Source organism: Eleginops maclovinus, chromosome 19 (assembly GCF_036324505.1).
Source record: "Eleginops maclovinus isolate JMC-PN-2008 ecotype Puerto Natales chromosome 19, JC_Emac_rtc_rv5, whole genome shotgun sequence".
Taxonomy (NCBI): domain Eukaryota; kingdom Metazoa; phylum Chordata; class Actinopteri; order Perciformes; family Eleginopidae; genus Eleginops; species Eleginops maclovinus.
In genome coordinates this window covers 10,678,546-10,692,814 of record NC_086367.1, presented here as the reverse complement: position 1 = coordinate 10,692,814, position 14,269 = coordinate 10,678,546, and the positions used below count along the sequence as shown (strand labels likewise).

General features: G+C 41.8%; 1 protein-coding gene across 1 annotated transcript; it reads left to right on the top strand.

The window, feature by feature from the left end:
• The first annotated feature begins 7,043 nt into the window (after nt 1–7,043).
• On the top strand, nt 7,044–9,151 carry LOC134882008 (uncharacterized). Its single transcript, XM_063909651.1, has one exon. It carries the CDS (start codon nt 7,485–7,487, stop codon nt 8,145–8,147), a length of 663 nt encoding a protein of 220 aa, XP_063765721.1. The 5' UTR covers nt 7,044–7,484; the 3' UTR covers nt 8,148–9,151.
• Nucleotides 9,152–14,269: the final 5,118 nt, after the last annotated feature.

Genomic DNA, 14,269 nt, shown 5'->3' with positions numbered 1-14,269 from the left:
TAAGTTGGCAAAAAACACGTAACCAGACTAAAGGTGAACATGCCGAATGTCAAACCCTAGATTGAGCAGTGTCTGTTGACAGTATTCGAAAAAAAGCAAAACATAAAAAGTTAATTCACCGGAATTATAAAAAGAAAAAAAACACCTGTACGCATTTTGGTTTGATATTTCTGCAGTTTCCCTAAGGCAGGAGGTGAATGGATTTAGCATGTATTGCAAATATGTTGCAATATGTAAACATTATTATTATTAGAGTTATGGTATAGCATCTTTTCGTAATATTTTGCATAAAAAAGGGTCTACACTGTGGCTTGAGTAACAGAGAGACGTTTTCTGGAAAGAGATGCTATTTTGCCTCCATTATATTGAGGTGGAAGCAGATTACTCACACAAAGATGTCTTAAAACCTGGCACATATATCAATAAAAAGCATCTGTAGGGCTAGACACCACTGGGGATAAGTGAGAAACTGTTTTTCGTGTAGTTTGGGTGAACTGACCCTTTAATAAGTGAGTTTCACACTTTTCCACAGTAATTTAAAGCTGCAATTTGCTATCAACAGTATTTTCATCACTATAACTTTTTTTTTTAAACCGAGTCTGCTGTGTTCTATCAAAGAACACTCCCTCGGTCCCTGACTGTCTGAACATTTGCATTAGATATTGGACCGTCTTGAGGTTTATTTGAATAATATCCAAATGACCAGGAATCCTTTGTCACAGCCGGCATAGCCTTCAGCAATAAATGACACTGCGTTATAATAATTATAATAATAATGATAATAATAATTCATTTTATTTATGGGCGCCTTTCAAAGCTCTCAAGGACACCTTACAGAGCATAATTAAAAACAAAGAAGGTCAAACAGTAATTTGAGACTTTAAAAAAACAAAGACTTATAAACAAAAAATCAGTTTACAGTAATTATGGCACAGAGTAGGCCAGTTTAAAAAGGTGGGTTTTCAGGCAGGATTTGAAGGTTGAGAATGAGTCCATATTGCGGATTTCTTGTGGGAGAGAGTTCCAGAGACGGGGGGCAGAGTGGCTGAAGGCTCTTGACCCCATGGTGGTCAAGCGGGCAGAAGGTACAGTGAGTTGGAAGGCAGAGGAGGATCGGAGAGCAAGAGAGGGACTGTAGGTGTGAAGGAGTTCAGAGAGATATGGAGGTGCAAGAGTGTGAAGGGCCTTGAAGGTGAGGAGCACGGGGAGCCAATGGAGTTGTTGAAGAACTGGAGTGATATGTTCCATGGAAGGAGTTCTGGTGATGATACAGGCTGCTGAGTTTTGGACCAGTTGGAGCTTACGCAGAGATTTTTGAGGAAGACCAGAGAGGATGGAGTTGCAATAATCAATACAGGATATAACGAGGGCATGGATGAGAATGGCTGTGCTGTTGGGTGTGACCGACGGGCGGAGACGGTTAATATTGCGGAGGAGGAAGTAGGCAGATCGAGTAATGTTGTTTATGTGAACTTCAAAAGATAGGGTGCTGTCGAGGATGACACCCAGACTCTTAACTTGGGGGAGGGGGGGGACTGTGGAGTTGTCAATGGTAAGGAAGAATTTGTCAGTTTTGGCCAGAGTGGACTTGGAACTAAAAGAACCTTGGTTTTATCACTGTTTAGTTTGAGAATGTTGGATGAGAACCAGGATTTGATTTCCAGTAAGCAGTCGGACAGGGTAGTGGGGTGGGAAAGTGGAAGTGGGTTTGGTGGAAAAATAGAGCAGGGTGTCATCCGCGTAACAGTGAAATTGGATATTGTATTTTCTGAAGATATGGCTGAGAGGTAGGAGGTAGATGATAAATAGGAGGGGGCCCAAGACAGAACCCTGAGGAACACCAGTGCAGACTGGCTGGGACTGTGATTTGAAGTGTTTGAGTTGGACAAAGTGAGTACGGCCAGAGAGGAAAGATCTGAACCAGTTGAAGGATGTGCCAGTGATACCAATGGAAGATAATCTGTCAAGGAGGATGTGATGTGAGATGGTGTCAAAGGTCAGCTACTACCAGTAGATTGTTTGTGATTTTAACCATGGCCTTCTCTGTACTGTGCGAGGAACGGAAACCGGACTGAAATTCTTCAAAAAGATTATTGTTGTTCAGATGAGTGTGGACCTGGGCTGAAACTGTTTTTTCGAGTATCCTGGAGAGAAACGGTAAATTAGAGATTGGGCAGAAATTATTCAAGTTGTTGGGGTCTGCACCAGGTTTCTTGAGAATAGGGGTTATTGCACCTGTTTTGAGGGATGAGGGGACGAGACCAGAGGTAAGGGAGGATTGAATTATGTCGGTAATTAAAGGGGAGAGAGAAGGTAAACATGATTTAACTAGGTGGGTAGGAGGGGGGTCAAGCTGGCAGGTGGATGATTTGGATTTACGGATGAGATTAGATATTTCAGCGACAGTGGCAAGCTCGAGGCTGGAAAATGGAGAGGAGTGGGGAGCATATGGAGTTGAGTTAATTGAAGTATAGCTAGAAGAGGTCAGTTTCTGGTGAATATTTTTCATTTTGGCATTGAAAAAGGTCATGAAGGTGTTACATTGAGCAGTTGAATACAGGTGGGGTACAAGAGAGTCCGGTGATTGCAGAATGGTGTTGACTGTAGAGAACAGGGTTCTGATGTTTCCTTCACCTGATCTAATTAAGTTGGCATAGTATGCTGATTTAGCGGAGGAAAGACCATCCTTATAGAAAAGTATATGGCTGTTGTACATGTCCTTATGAACCACAAGGCCAGTTTTAGCATACAGGCATTCAAGACGATGACCTTTAGCTTTGAGCTGGTGTAACTCAGGTGTAAACCAGGGGGCAGAGCAGGTTTTCAGAGGTGCATGTATGTTTAAAAGGTTATGGAGACCATCATTGTAATAGGAGACCAGCTTATCGGTGGTGGATAGGCAGTCTTTGCAGGGTAGGTAATTGATTCCAGTAGAAAAAGCAGGTGTGTTGATATTCTTAATGTTACGGAATGAGATGGATCGTGACATATTTGCTTTGTGTAGTGTTGAATTCACATTGAAAGTTACAAACTTGTGGTCAGAAATGGGCAAATCGAATGCAGAGCAGTTCAGAGGAGTTACACCAGGGCAGCAGATCAGATCAAGTATATGTCCTTTGGAGTATGTGGGAAAGTTAATATATTGCTGTAATCCAAAACTGTCCAGGCATGATGTAAAGTCCTTTGTGAGATTATTGTTGACATTGTCCATGTGAAAATATACTTCCCCCAGCACTATTATATTAGGGGAGAGAGAAGATAGGGAAGTAAAAAAAATCTGGAAGTTCATTTAGAAATGCCTTATTGGCCTTGGGTGGACGATACAGTGGCAAGAATTGTTGGATTGGCCCATTGATTCGCAGGGCAATGGACTCAAAGGAAGTATTCACAGGAACTGTTAGTGCAGATACTTTCCACTTCTCGTTGTAAAGTATCGCGAGGCCACCGCCCCTGCCAGAGACGGGATTTGCTGGTGTAAAGAAATCCAGGTGGGATAGTTTGATTAAGCTGCAAAAAGTCATTGGGCTGTTGCCAAGTCTCAGTCAGAAATAGGAAATCCAACTTACGATCTTCCAGTAGATCATGAAGTAGAGGTCCCTTGTTGTTGAGCGAGCGTGTGTTGAATAGCCCGACGGCGAGATCGTTTCTGTCGGGTTTGGCGCCAGCACTAACACACCAGGCCAGGTTAGCCAGCGAGCTGTGGTCAATAGACCGTCCGGTGGATCTTCTTGCGGGACGAGGGACATTATGACCCTGTATAGGTGGTGGTGGTATGATTTGATAAAATAATAAGCTGACAAGTAAATCAAATTTAAGTGATTTGCTGTTACATTATAAAGCTGGGGCTTCCATGTGACCTGTATTTACCTTGAACAAGCAAACAATTAAATAGGGTCAAAACAGGTTATGTTTGATCAATTTATGCGTCACCGTTTATGTTGCAACCAGTAAATCCCAATATAGAGCATATCACCCTGCTCCAAATCTCCATATCATAAAACATGGTAACCAAAACAAGCAGCCTTCCTATAAACACTTGAATGTGTGTGGGTGGGATGACTGCTTGTCTCACCTGTCACAGGTACATATCCCCTATGAGCTGACAGCTAAACTTGTAGCAGCAGGAATGTCTGCACTGAAGATATGACACTTTGATACAATGTTAAGTAGTCAGTGTACAGCTTGTATAACAGTGTAAATTTGCTGTGGCCTCAAAATAACTCAACACACAGCCAATAATGTCTAAACCGCTGGCAACAAAAGTGAGTACACCCCAAGTGAAAATGGCCAAATTGTACCAAACTAGCCATTTTCCCTCCCTGGTGTCATGTGACTCGTTAGCGTTACAAACTCTCAGGTGTGAATGGGGAGCAGGTGTGTTACATTTGGTGTTATCGCTCTCACACTCTCTCATACTGGTCACTGGAAGTTCAACATGGCACCTCATGGCAAAGAACTTTCGGAGGATCTGAAAAAAATAATTGTTGCTCTACATAAAAATGGCCTAGGCTATAAGAAGATTCCCAACACCCGGAACAGGACAGGTTCCACTCAGAACAGGCCTCGCTATAGTATACCAAAGAAGTTGAGTGCACATGCTCAGTGTCATATCCTGAGGTTGTCTCTTGAAAGTAGACGTATGACTGCTGCCAGCATTGCTGCATAGGTTAAAGGGGTGGGGGGTCAGTCTGTCAGTGCTCAGACCATACGCCGCACACTGTATCAAATTGTGGTGTGCATGGCTGTCATCCCAGAAAGAAGCCTCTTCTAAAGATGATGCACAACAAAGCCCGCAAACAGTTTGCTGAAGACAAGCAGACTAAGGACATGGATTACTGGAACCATGTCCTGTGGTCTGATGAAACCAAGATAAACTTATTTGGTATAGATGGTGTCAAGCGTGTGTGGTGGCAACCAGGTGAGGAGTACAAAGACAAGTGTGTCTTGCCTATAGTCAAGCATGCTGGTGGGAGTGTCATGGTTTGGGGATGCATGAGTGCTGCCGGCTGTGGGGAGCTACAGTTCATTGAGGGAACCATGAATGCCAACGTGTGCTCTGACATACTGAAGCAGAGCATGATCCCCTCGCTTCGGAAACTGGGTCGCAGGGCAGTATTCCAACATGATAACGACCCCAAACACACCTCCAAGATGACCACTGCCTTGCTAAAGAAACTGAGGGTAAAGGTGATGGACTGGCCAAGCATGTCTCCAGACCTAAACCCTATTGAGCATCTGTGGGGCATCCTCAAACGGAAGGTGGAAGAGCACAAGGTCTCTAACATCCACCAGCTCTGTGATGTCGTCATGGAGGAATGGAAGAGGATTCCAGTGGCAACCTGTGAAGCTCTAGTGAACTCTATGTCCAAGAGAGTTAAGGCAGTTCTGGAAAATAATGGTGCCCACACAAAATATTGACACTTTGGGCACAATTTGGCCATTTTCACTTAGGGGTGTACTCAGTTTTAATGCCAGCAGTTTAGACACTAATGGCTGTATGTTGAGTTATTTTAAGGGCAGGAAATTTACACTGTTATACAAGCTGTACACTGACTACTTTACATTGTATCAAAGTGTCATATCTTCAGTGTTGTCCCATGAAAAGATAGAATAACATATTTACAACAATGTGAGGGGTGTACTCACTTTTGTGAGATACTGTATGTGAGTTGGATGGATGGATGGATGGATGGATGGATGGATGGATGGATGGATGGATGGATGGATGGATGGATGGATGGATGGATGGATGGATGGTAGGGATGGATGGATGGATGGATGGATGGATGGTAGGGATGCACCGATACATCGGTGAGACATCGGCAGATGTTAGCCCTATTTACCACAATCGGCACATCGGTAAAATAAGGTGAGATCACCGATGGCAGTCGCCGATGTTTATGTTTTGCAGGTGACCGGGAGAAGTCGCGTTAGCATCGTTATTTTTTAAATCAAACAGACCAAATCTTAAATCAGGACATCCTTTGAAGGATTATATCAGTGATGTGACTCTGCCGTAACTTTAAAGTCATTCGGACTTTGTTATACTTGCTGCTAACTTCCAGAAACGTACTATGGCTCGCTCAACCTCTCTCTCGCTCTTACAAACGCGTATCCCCCACTCTCTCTCTTAAAAGGACAGGCTGCCTTACGCTACTATTACAGTTTAAATAGTAAAACATCGACCATCGGCACCGGCAAAATTGTTATTTTTAACATCGGCATCGGCCGACACTTTTGCAATCGGTGCATCCCTATAGACAGACAGACACACAGACAGACACACAGACACACAGACACACAGAAAGGTATTTTATTGATCCAAAATTGGGAATGTTTTGTGTCACGGGAGCAGCAGTGTCTTTCGGCATTAAAATATTTTAAAAATGGAATAAAGTATATACTCAAAAATAATCAGCAAATTGTCAAATGTAAACAGTAGAAAGAAATATATCACATGTCATACACAATAATGCTATAATGATAACCAACTGGAGTTCAAACATTAGACTATAAATAACAATTAATTTGTTAAATGAATACTCCGCTAATGCTATTGCCCCTGTTCTTAACCTGTTTCACCTCTGCAACCTCTGAGAGGACATGCGCAATGACAAACCCTGGGCTCTGTCCATTGTGTTGAAATTAGGTTAGGTGAAGTGAACCAGCCAACAGGTATGAACAGGTCCAAAGTGATTTATTTTTTTTAACCAATAAGTCTGATAGTGTTATGCATGTGGCTGTTAAAATGTTTCCAAAATAATCTAAATATTTAATATCCGATTAAATTAAATGAATATCTACTTCATGGGCACAATTGTAACAGACATTCATTCCACTTGGGTGCGCACATTGAAAGGTAAACACATGGCAGCGTCCCTATTGATCCCCCCGCTACAAAATCCTGATGTGCGGCACAAGCGTCCTGATGTGAACGTGTGCGTGTGTTTCTGTTCTTTTTTTCTCTCATGATTTCTTCTCGCTGCCGCACAGCTGCTGCTTCTTTAAGAGCCACCGCCCGCCCCCTCCTATATTTTTAGCTGAGCCAGCCACTTCATTTGCTGGACAAGACAGACAGTTGTGTACCGTATGATCTCACTTAACCGTTTTTAATAAATCAAATCTTATGCTGCGTATCTGCCGTGGGCCTATACAGCCAGTTGTGTCCTGGACATGTCGCACAGGGTATAGACATTTGTCCCGCCGCTGTCGGATGCTGAGACGCGCATCAGCCTGTGGATGCTGGATGTCCATTATGAAACGCAGTGCTGCACTGGGCACCAGGCATCCACGGCAGGGATTTTGAGATCAAATGAATTACAGGAAATCAATTTAAGCTGCATAAAAGGCTACTACACCGTTAAAGGAGGTCCGGCATCTTTTCTCGTCAGCCCGCAGCTTTCTCTCTTCTCTTGGATTGTGGATAACAAGAAACCTTCAAGACGGAGGGGGTGGTGGAGCATCGAGGAAAAAACAGGGGCAATATGAGAGAGCGGGACTTCATGCCCAATATGGAGAGGGGCAAACCTGCTACTTATACGGGGGATAAAAAGGCAAAGATGGCTGCTAAGACTAACAAGAAGTGGGTGAGATTAGCTACTGTTTTTGCATATGTATTGTCCGTGTCCTTAGCAGCCATTATTCTGGCGATTTATTACAGCCTGATCTGGAAACCGACCAGCTCATCCTCATCTGTGGGGAAGCCAGGGGTGCCCGGCGAGGTCACCCCCACCGCGAACATCTCAACTAACATCTCCAGCAATCACAATGTGTCAGAGTGGAACTCCACACAGAATAATGGACTGCTGTCTGTCAACCAGACCCGGCAGGGGGCCAGCCCGTACAGTCAGGGCTTTCAGTGGGACGACAGAACCGAGAGTGTGGCCGTGTCCGGGGCGGCGATTGCGCACTCGCAGCAGGAGGAAGGACTGTACGCATCTTCCCACGGTCACAAACGCGAGGAGAGATCGGACACTTTGGGGGGACAGACGGATCAACCCGGAGCGAGCCACTACATCCCGTCAAGCACCAAGGAGGCTGGGGGTAAGGAAGATAGGGAGGAGATTGACCAAAGCGAGACTGATCAGGCGGCTGCAGATGTTCCTCCAACATCCGCGCCAACCACAGTCGGCCTGAGAGGGGACTGATCGGGCCTTGTCCCGGCCACCACACCCCCCTGACACACAAAAACGGACCCTACAAGGAGTGTTTTAAAGAATCGGTGCCGCAGGTCGGATAACACAAACATAAAACTCATTTTGCAGAGCCTCTTATGGATGCTAAACTGCACATGTTAACTGACATCTTCTTCTAATGACAGAAAAGATGAGACCTCGCTTCTTCAGTGAACACTGTTTCCCCCTTCAACAATTACTATGCGTTTTTTTGTTTTTGTTTAGGCCATCTGTATGCCTTAAATCAATGTGTGTCTACTTTACCTCGGAAAGCTTCTGAAGCCACTAACCTGCCGGTATGTGTGAACAACACTGTTACATCATATTTTGTTAAAAGAATAGGACACAGGAGCCCGAAATATGTTTTTGCAGGACATGAATATTCCCCACAGGCCACACAGCGCTTGAAAACCACTGCCATTCACTGGTCTGAAAATCAATACTGCATTTTAACATAGGCTGTGTTTTCTTTTCGTGGAACAAACCTGGATTCCAAGTAGAAGAACCTGCATTATTGAGTTATGCTCAGGTATCTGCATATAACCATGTAAATGTATTGTGTATTTGGTTATACATAAAAGGCAGGCATACTTCATTTGGGCCTTGATGAACTTTTAGTCTAATTAGATGATTTTTATTTAAAAAAAGGTACAGTATGTATGATAGGTATAACTATAGCACAAGATACAAATAAACATCTTTAGAAAATAATTATCTGTTTTATAAAAGATTTATGTACTGTCGTGATTATTTTATTTTTTCCAAGCCAGAATGGATGATTTATATTAAAAATTAAGAGACCACTCCAATTTTTTCTTAAATCTTTATCTCTACATGTATGGCAGCCATTCAAGTGTGTGTTGAATTCCAAAACAGAGGAAAATTGCCAGTAGTTTATAGAATACAATAAAAAAAAAGCAAAAAACATTTAACTCACAAGTCGTACCTATAAAAAATAAAACAAGAGAAACTGATAATGCTGAAGTTGTCTCTTAATTTTTTCCGGGGCTGTATATATATATAACCAAATAAATGTTCGTTTTTTCCAAACCTCTTACATCATATCTAAAGCCATGGGGATTTAAATTAACTGTGGTTCACTTCAGGCTATTAGGAAAAAAGTAATAGTGCAAAATCTACATTTATTGATTGATAGTAGGAATAATAATGACCATTTAATCAGATCATGCACTGGAGGCACTTTAATCACCTGAGTGAATTGTCCAGTGTGTGGTCAGACTGACAGATCTGCTCCTCGTGGAAATAGAAGCATTAATTTCCCATTGTGCCACAGTTCAGTCGCTGCGTCTCACACTGAAACCACTACACACAGTCACATGTGGTGAACTATGAAGTGGAAATAAGACCAATCACCCGTGTGTCCTCTCAGCAACATGTGAGGGAGGTGTATCGATTTGAGAGCTCTGTTGTTGCGCTGTTCAAAACAGAGAAGAACACATTACACAATACCACTCGGAGCTATTTTTGATCCAACTCTCTTTTAAAAGACCAGTTTGGTTTTATGCAGGCTATAAGAATCGTCATTCACTATCATGCTGAAATTAAAACCACTTGATATGGGCTGAGCAGCATCAGAAATGGTACGCTGTGATGAAAACAGTGATGCACTGTTGTGTCAATATGACAGATTTACAGAAGAGAAGCCAAGGTATGCGTCTGGTGAGCTAAAGAGGAAGCATATTCATCGGGGAAGACGGCACAAGACACAAACATCCCCCCATCTCACATCATAAATCAAGTGTAGTTGACAAAGGTAATACGGAATGTGTTAAACTTATGTGAAGCAACAGGCCTGTCAATGCTGCAATAGCCTCGATATATATATGAGGGCCGTGACCGATGGGATACTGTGCCTCTTATGGCTCCTTGTGATATATGAGAGAAGAATTACCTATTGATGTCGGAGTTAATCAGCACTTACAGTTGTTCAGGACACTGCATGCGACCTCATGACCCAGGAAGGTGATTACATTAATGCCATCTGTTGAATTAGAGTGCAGTATGGGATTTGTTTCGAGGCTCAAGCCAGGCATCACATGGTTTCTTTAAACAGGATTATCAAATCATAAATATATATTAAAAAGCTGCAATACGTATTTAAACATTTGCAATTTTAGCTTTACTAGCTAGTTTAATGCCAGATTTGTCAGGCATACTAAACAATTGTCCACCAGAAAATCTACAGTGAGACTACGTATGAGCCACTATAAGGGGGATTTCCAGGATGTATACTGCTAGTAATGTAAATAACAAGGCAGAGTAGCATTTGCAAGTTTCCATCCAGACAAATAAATATTACACATACCAACAAAATGATTACCAGGTTAAAACCTTTTTTAAATTTCATCCACTCCTTTAACCCTTAAGAAATTCCAAAAATCTCTAAATATTTTTACTTATCTTATTACAAAAAGGACTCGTCCATCCTAAGTGTATGCGGGCTTGAGGCTTAAAGTTTCCACATAACACTGGTAAAAGTTTAATGTGGATCAACACACCTCAAACTGGTCACTTTCATTCGATGTGCTTCAAACTAGCTGTGGTGGCTCAAAATACATACTCAGACATTTCCAAAACCATCAGCAGATGAAGTGTTAAACTCTTAAGTTGTTTCATTTAGCAAATTAAAGCTCAAACATCCATTGTTACTAAACGAAATGTTTGTGCTGAGGGGTTTATTTTATTATGCTTTTGAAAATGTACTCTTCTCCTTCACATGTTTCTGGCATTCACACGAAACATTTCACCGAGACCAGCTGGAGGAATTCGAGGCCTTTTGTTACACTATTGTTTGAGTAAGACACCATCATAAAAGTATTGCAATTTTAACAGGACGTCTTGCAATATAGGAGAACAATATGAAGGCAGTAAAGCAAATCAAAACTAAAGGGCAAAACTGTAGAGTGATGCATACTAAAACAAAAGCCAAGCTGTGTGTTGGTAGACATCATTTTACGTTTATAATAATGCTGTTTCAAGACCTTTTGAAAATATACATTGTATACATTTTCCAATCATTGCTAGTTTTCAGCCGGTTGACATAACTTTTCTATGCATTTGTATGATGCAGGTACTAAAGATATAAGTGATGTATATTCACAATGAGAAAAAGGTATGGAATTATTGCAAAGGATGCAAACAACAACTACTGAAAAATAGTTTAAGGTCAAAAGTTCATAGAGACATGCCTCTAGGACTTTGGTGACAGTGAAATGGGACATTATTTCTGGCTCATTTAGAAGCATATTTCAATTTAAAATTTAGCTAGCATCAATAAAAATACACAAATTTCCTAATATTTCGTTACGCTTCAAAAGACTACGAAATACCTGAACACTTTCAATTTATGATGAAATATTACACCTAAAACAAATTGCACCAATAATGTCAAACTGATTATCAAGCGTGTACTAAATTCCTTAAAATAACTCCCAAACAGGGAGGTAAGGAATAATTCTAACAAAAAGACCGACCTCAGATCAATATAGCAGACAGCACATGGACACCTTTCAGCCCAGCCTCCTGTCTCCTGTCCCCTGGCAGAGGGTGGTAGTGGTGGTGGGGGCCACACTCTGCATGATCAGGGCAGCTGATGAGGCGTGGTTGTTACATCCTGAACCAGGGAAGGGCCTGGGAATGACGCACAAGATCTGTGGGTTTGTCAATTTTCTGTAAGAGATTCTGTGATGGGACAGTTCCACTTAACCTACATACATCAACTGTAAAAACACAACTGTGATTATGGCTAATACATGGCATATTAGACACAGGAAAATATCTTTATAGCAATTCAGATTTCAACTTTAAAGTTCTGAATTTGATATTAAGAGCATTAAGATAGCAGCCACAACTGTTTGCTATGTCAAAGTAAAGTGAAGTAATGTTTACCTAAGAAGAGAAGCAAGTCACTCTGCCTTCTTGCTTTGTTTACATGGCCAGCTCAAGGCCATGTTGGTTAGCACATGCATAGCTAGCTAACCTTCAATGTGAATTTAGGTGGTCACCGTAAGTTCCCGACAGAAGGCATGTTTTAGAAATCGCAAGGGACATTCTCTCGTTCCCCCTCAGGTAACCTTGTTAAACTCTGGCAATCAACTTAAGAAGTGGTTTGCATTGATAGCGCTGTTAGCACCTTTAGCCGCCAGCCGTCAGCTCAGCCGTAGCCATGGAGAGAGCCGTTTGGAGGCAAGCCTTCTGCTACTTTGAACCTTTAAAGATTCCAAAATGAATTTGTTTAAAATATGCGTATTCACTTCATTGTCTCCGAAGCCAACGAAATAACACAATTTATGTTTGTTAAGTTCATTAAAAACTGACATGTGAAAATTATAGTCCAATCACGTGGTTTTCCCACGTGATTTGAGTTCGCGTTGGCCCGGATGTATGGGGTCAGATCAGTCTGATAATACACAAACGTACACTAAGGATTCACACTTGTATTTCAGGATCCACACAAATGTTTTTTTATGCACACACAGAATACAGAAAAAAGTTTTACATGTGTGTTTTTGATCCACACATATTTGTTTTCCGTTTCAAACTGCTGAACCTGCACACACAAACCGCTGTCTGTGCATGGGTCGCTGTGCATTCGTGTGTGGGTTTTTTGAGACTGACGATCACCCGATTCGTACTTGTAATGTTTTCTATCTATACACCGATTCGGCGAAGTGACCGGAAGTAGAGCGGCCGCCATTGATGCGGTGTGCGTGCGGTGTACAGTAGTGCTGCAGCGTGGCTGCAGCAGCTTCCTCTGCCAGCCATGCAGTCACACTTCACATTCTCAACATGCCCCCCATCTCTCACTGTAACTTCCACAGTGTGGTGGCTGTGGATGGCCTGGGGAAACCTCACCGATCCTTTCAGTATGACATGGTCGTCCAAAAAGCAATGTAGTATTTGCCCGACCCATCCAGAGCTCAGGTAGTTTTGACCTTCTATCAGTGACCTGTAGTTTTTGTTTTGTTGGTCATCACTGGCACAGCCGAAGAATAAAATACTCCTGAATATCTAAAACGAAGCAAAAAAGTGTTTTTGTTTTTGATCACGTCGCAGCCATATCATGTTAATGAAATGTCATGTAAGCTTGCGTTAGCATGTTAGCTACAACAAACGTCAACACATAGCGATGTGTGTTGACAGTCTATTTTCTTGCTGTATCCTATTTTAATATGTCATACTTATTGCTGAAACAAGTATTTAATTCCAACATTAATAATTACATTATTTTTTAATCACGTGGGCTGTCCTTAAAGATTAAATGCTAGTTAGCATGCTAAGGTCAGTAAGTCAATTCAACGGAAGCTAGCTGTGTTTACATCTCCTTCTACTTTCCGTTTACTAATATTTAATTATATTAATTCATGAATTAATATCAGTAATTTCAGATACCTTCATCAGTAACTGGAGGCCACTGTCTGACATCGTCCAACCAAGTAACTTTATTCATTTGGGGTTATGGTTATCTTGCTATTATTGATAGCATCAATGACTGTTGAATGGATAATGAGTGTAATGATTGAGCACGCACACCGCAGCAATGGCCCCGTCGCTAGATGGCGACATACACAAATCGCTCACCGAATCGGTGTATAGCCAATCAGATGTCTCCTCCATTCTAAGCCAATCACATGAGCGCTCCCCCATGAGGATATGATTTCTAGCGTTCATGACGTAACGCTTCATAATATGCATTATATAGACAACTTGCAAATGCTAGCATTTACATGCCACCCATATTACTTCCATGCTAACAGTAACACATCACTAACGTCACAAGAATTCATACCTAAAACATATTTAATAATTCACTCCGGACAACGCAAAATGCGTATATGAAGATCTACGTCATGAAACGGAACACATTTGTGTGTGCATTGAACAACATTTGTGTGGATCCTGAAAAACAAGTATGAATGCTTTTGCGGATCATGAAATACAAGTGTGAATCCTGTGTGCATTTGTGTATTATGAGACTGATCTGATCCCATATGGATGCAGTGACTTCCTGGAGTCTTGCCATCAACATGATGTTGACTAAATATAGTGACCACGTACTTTTGTCTAATTTCTTC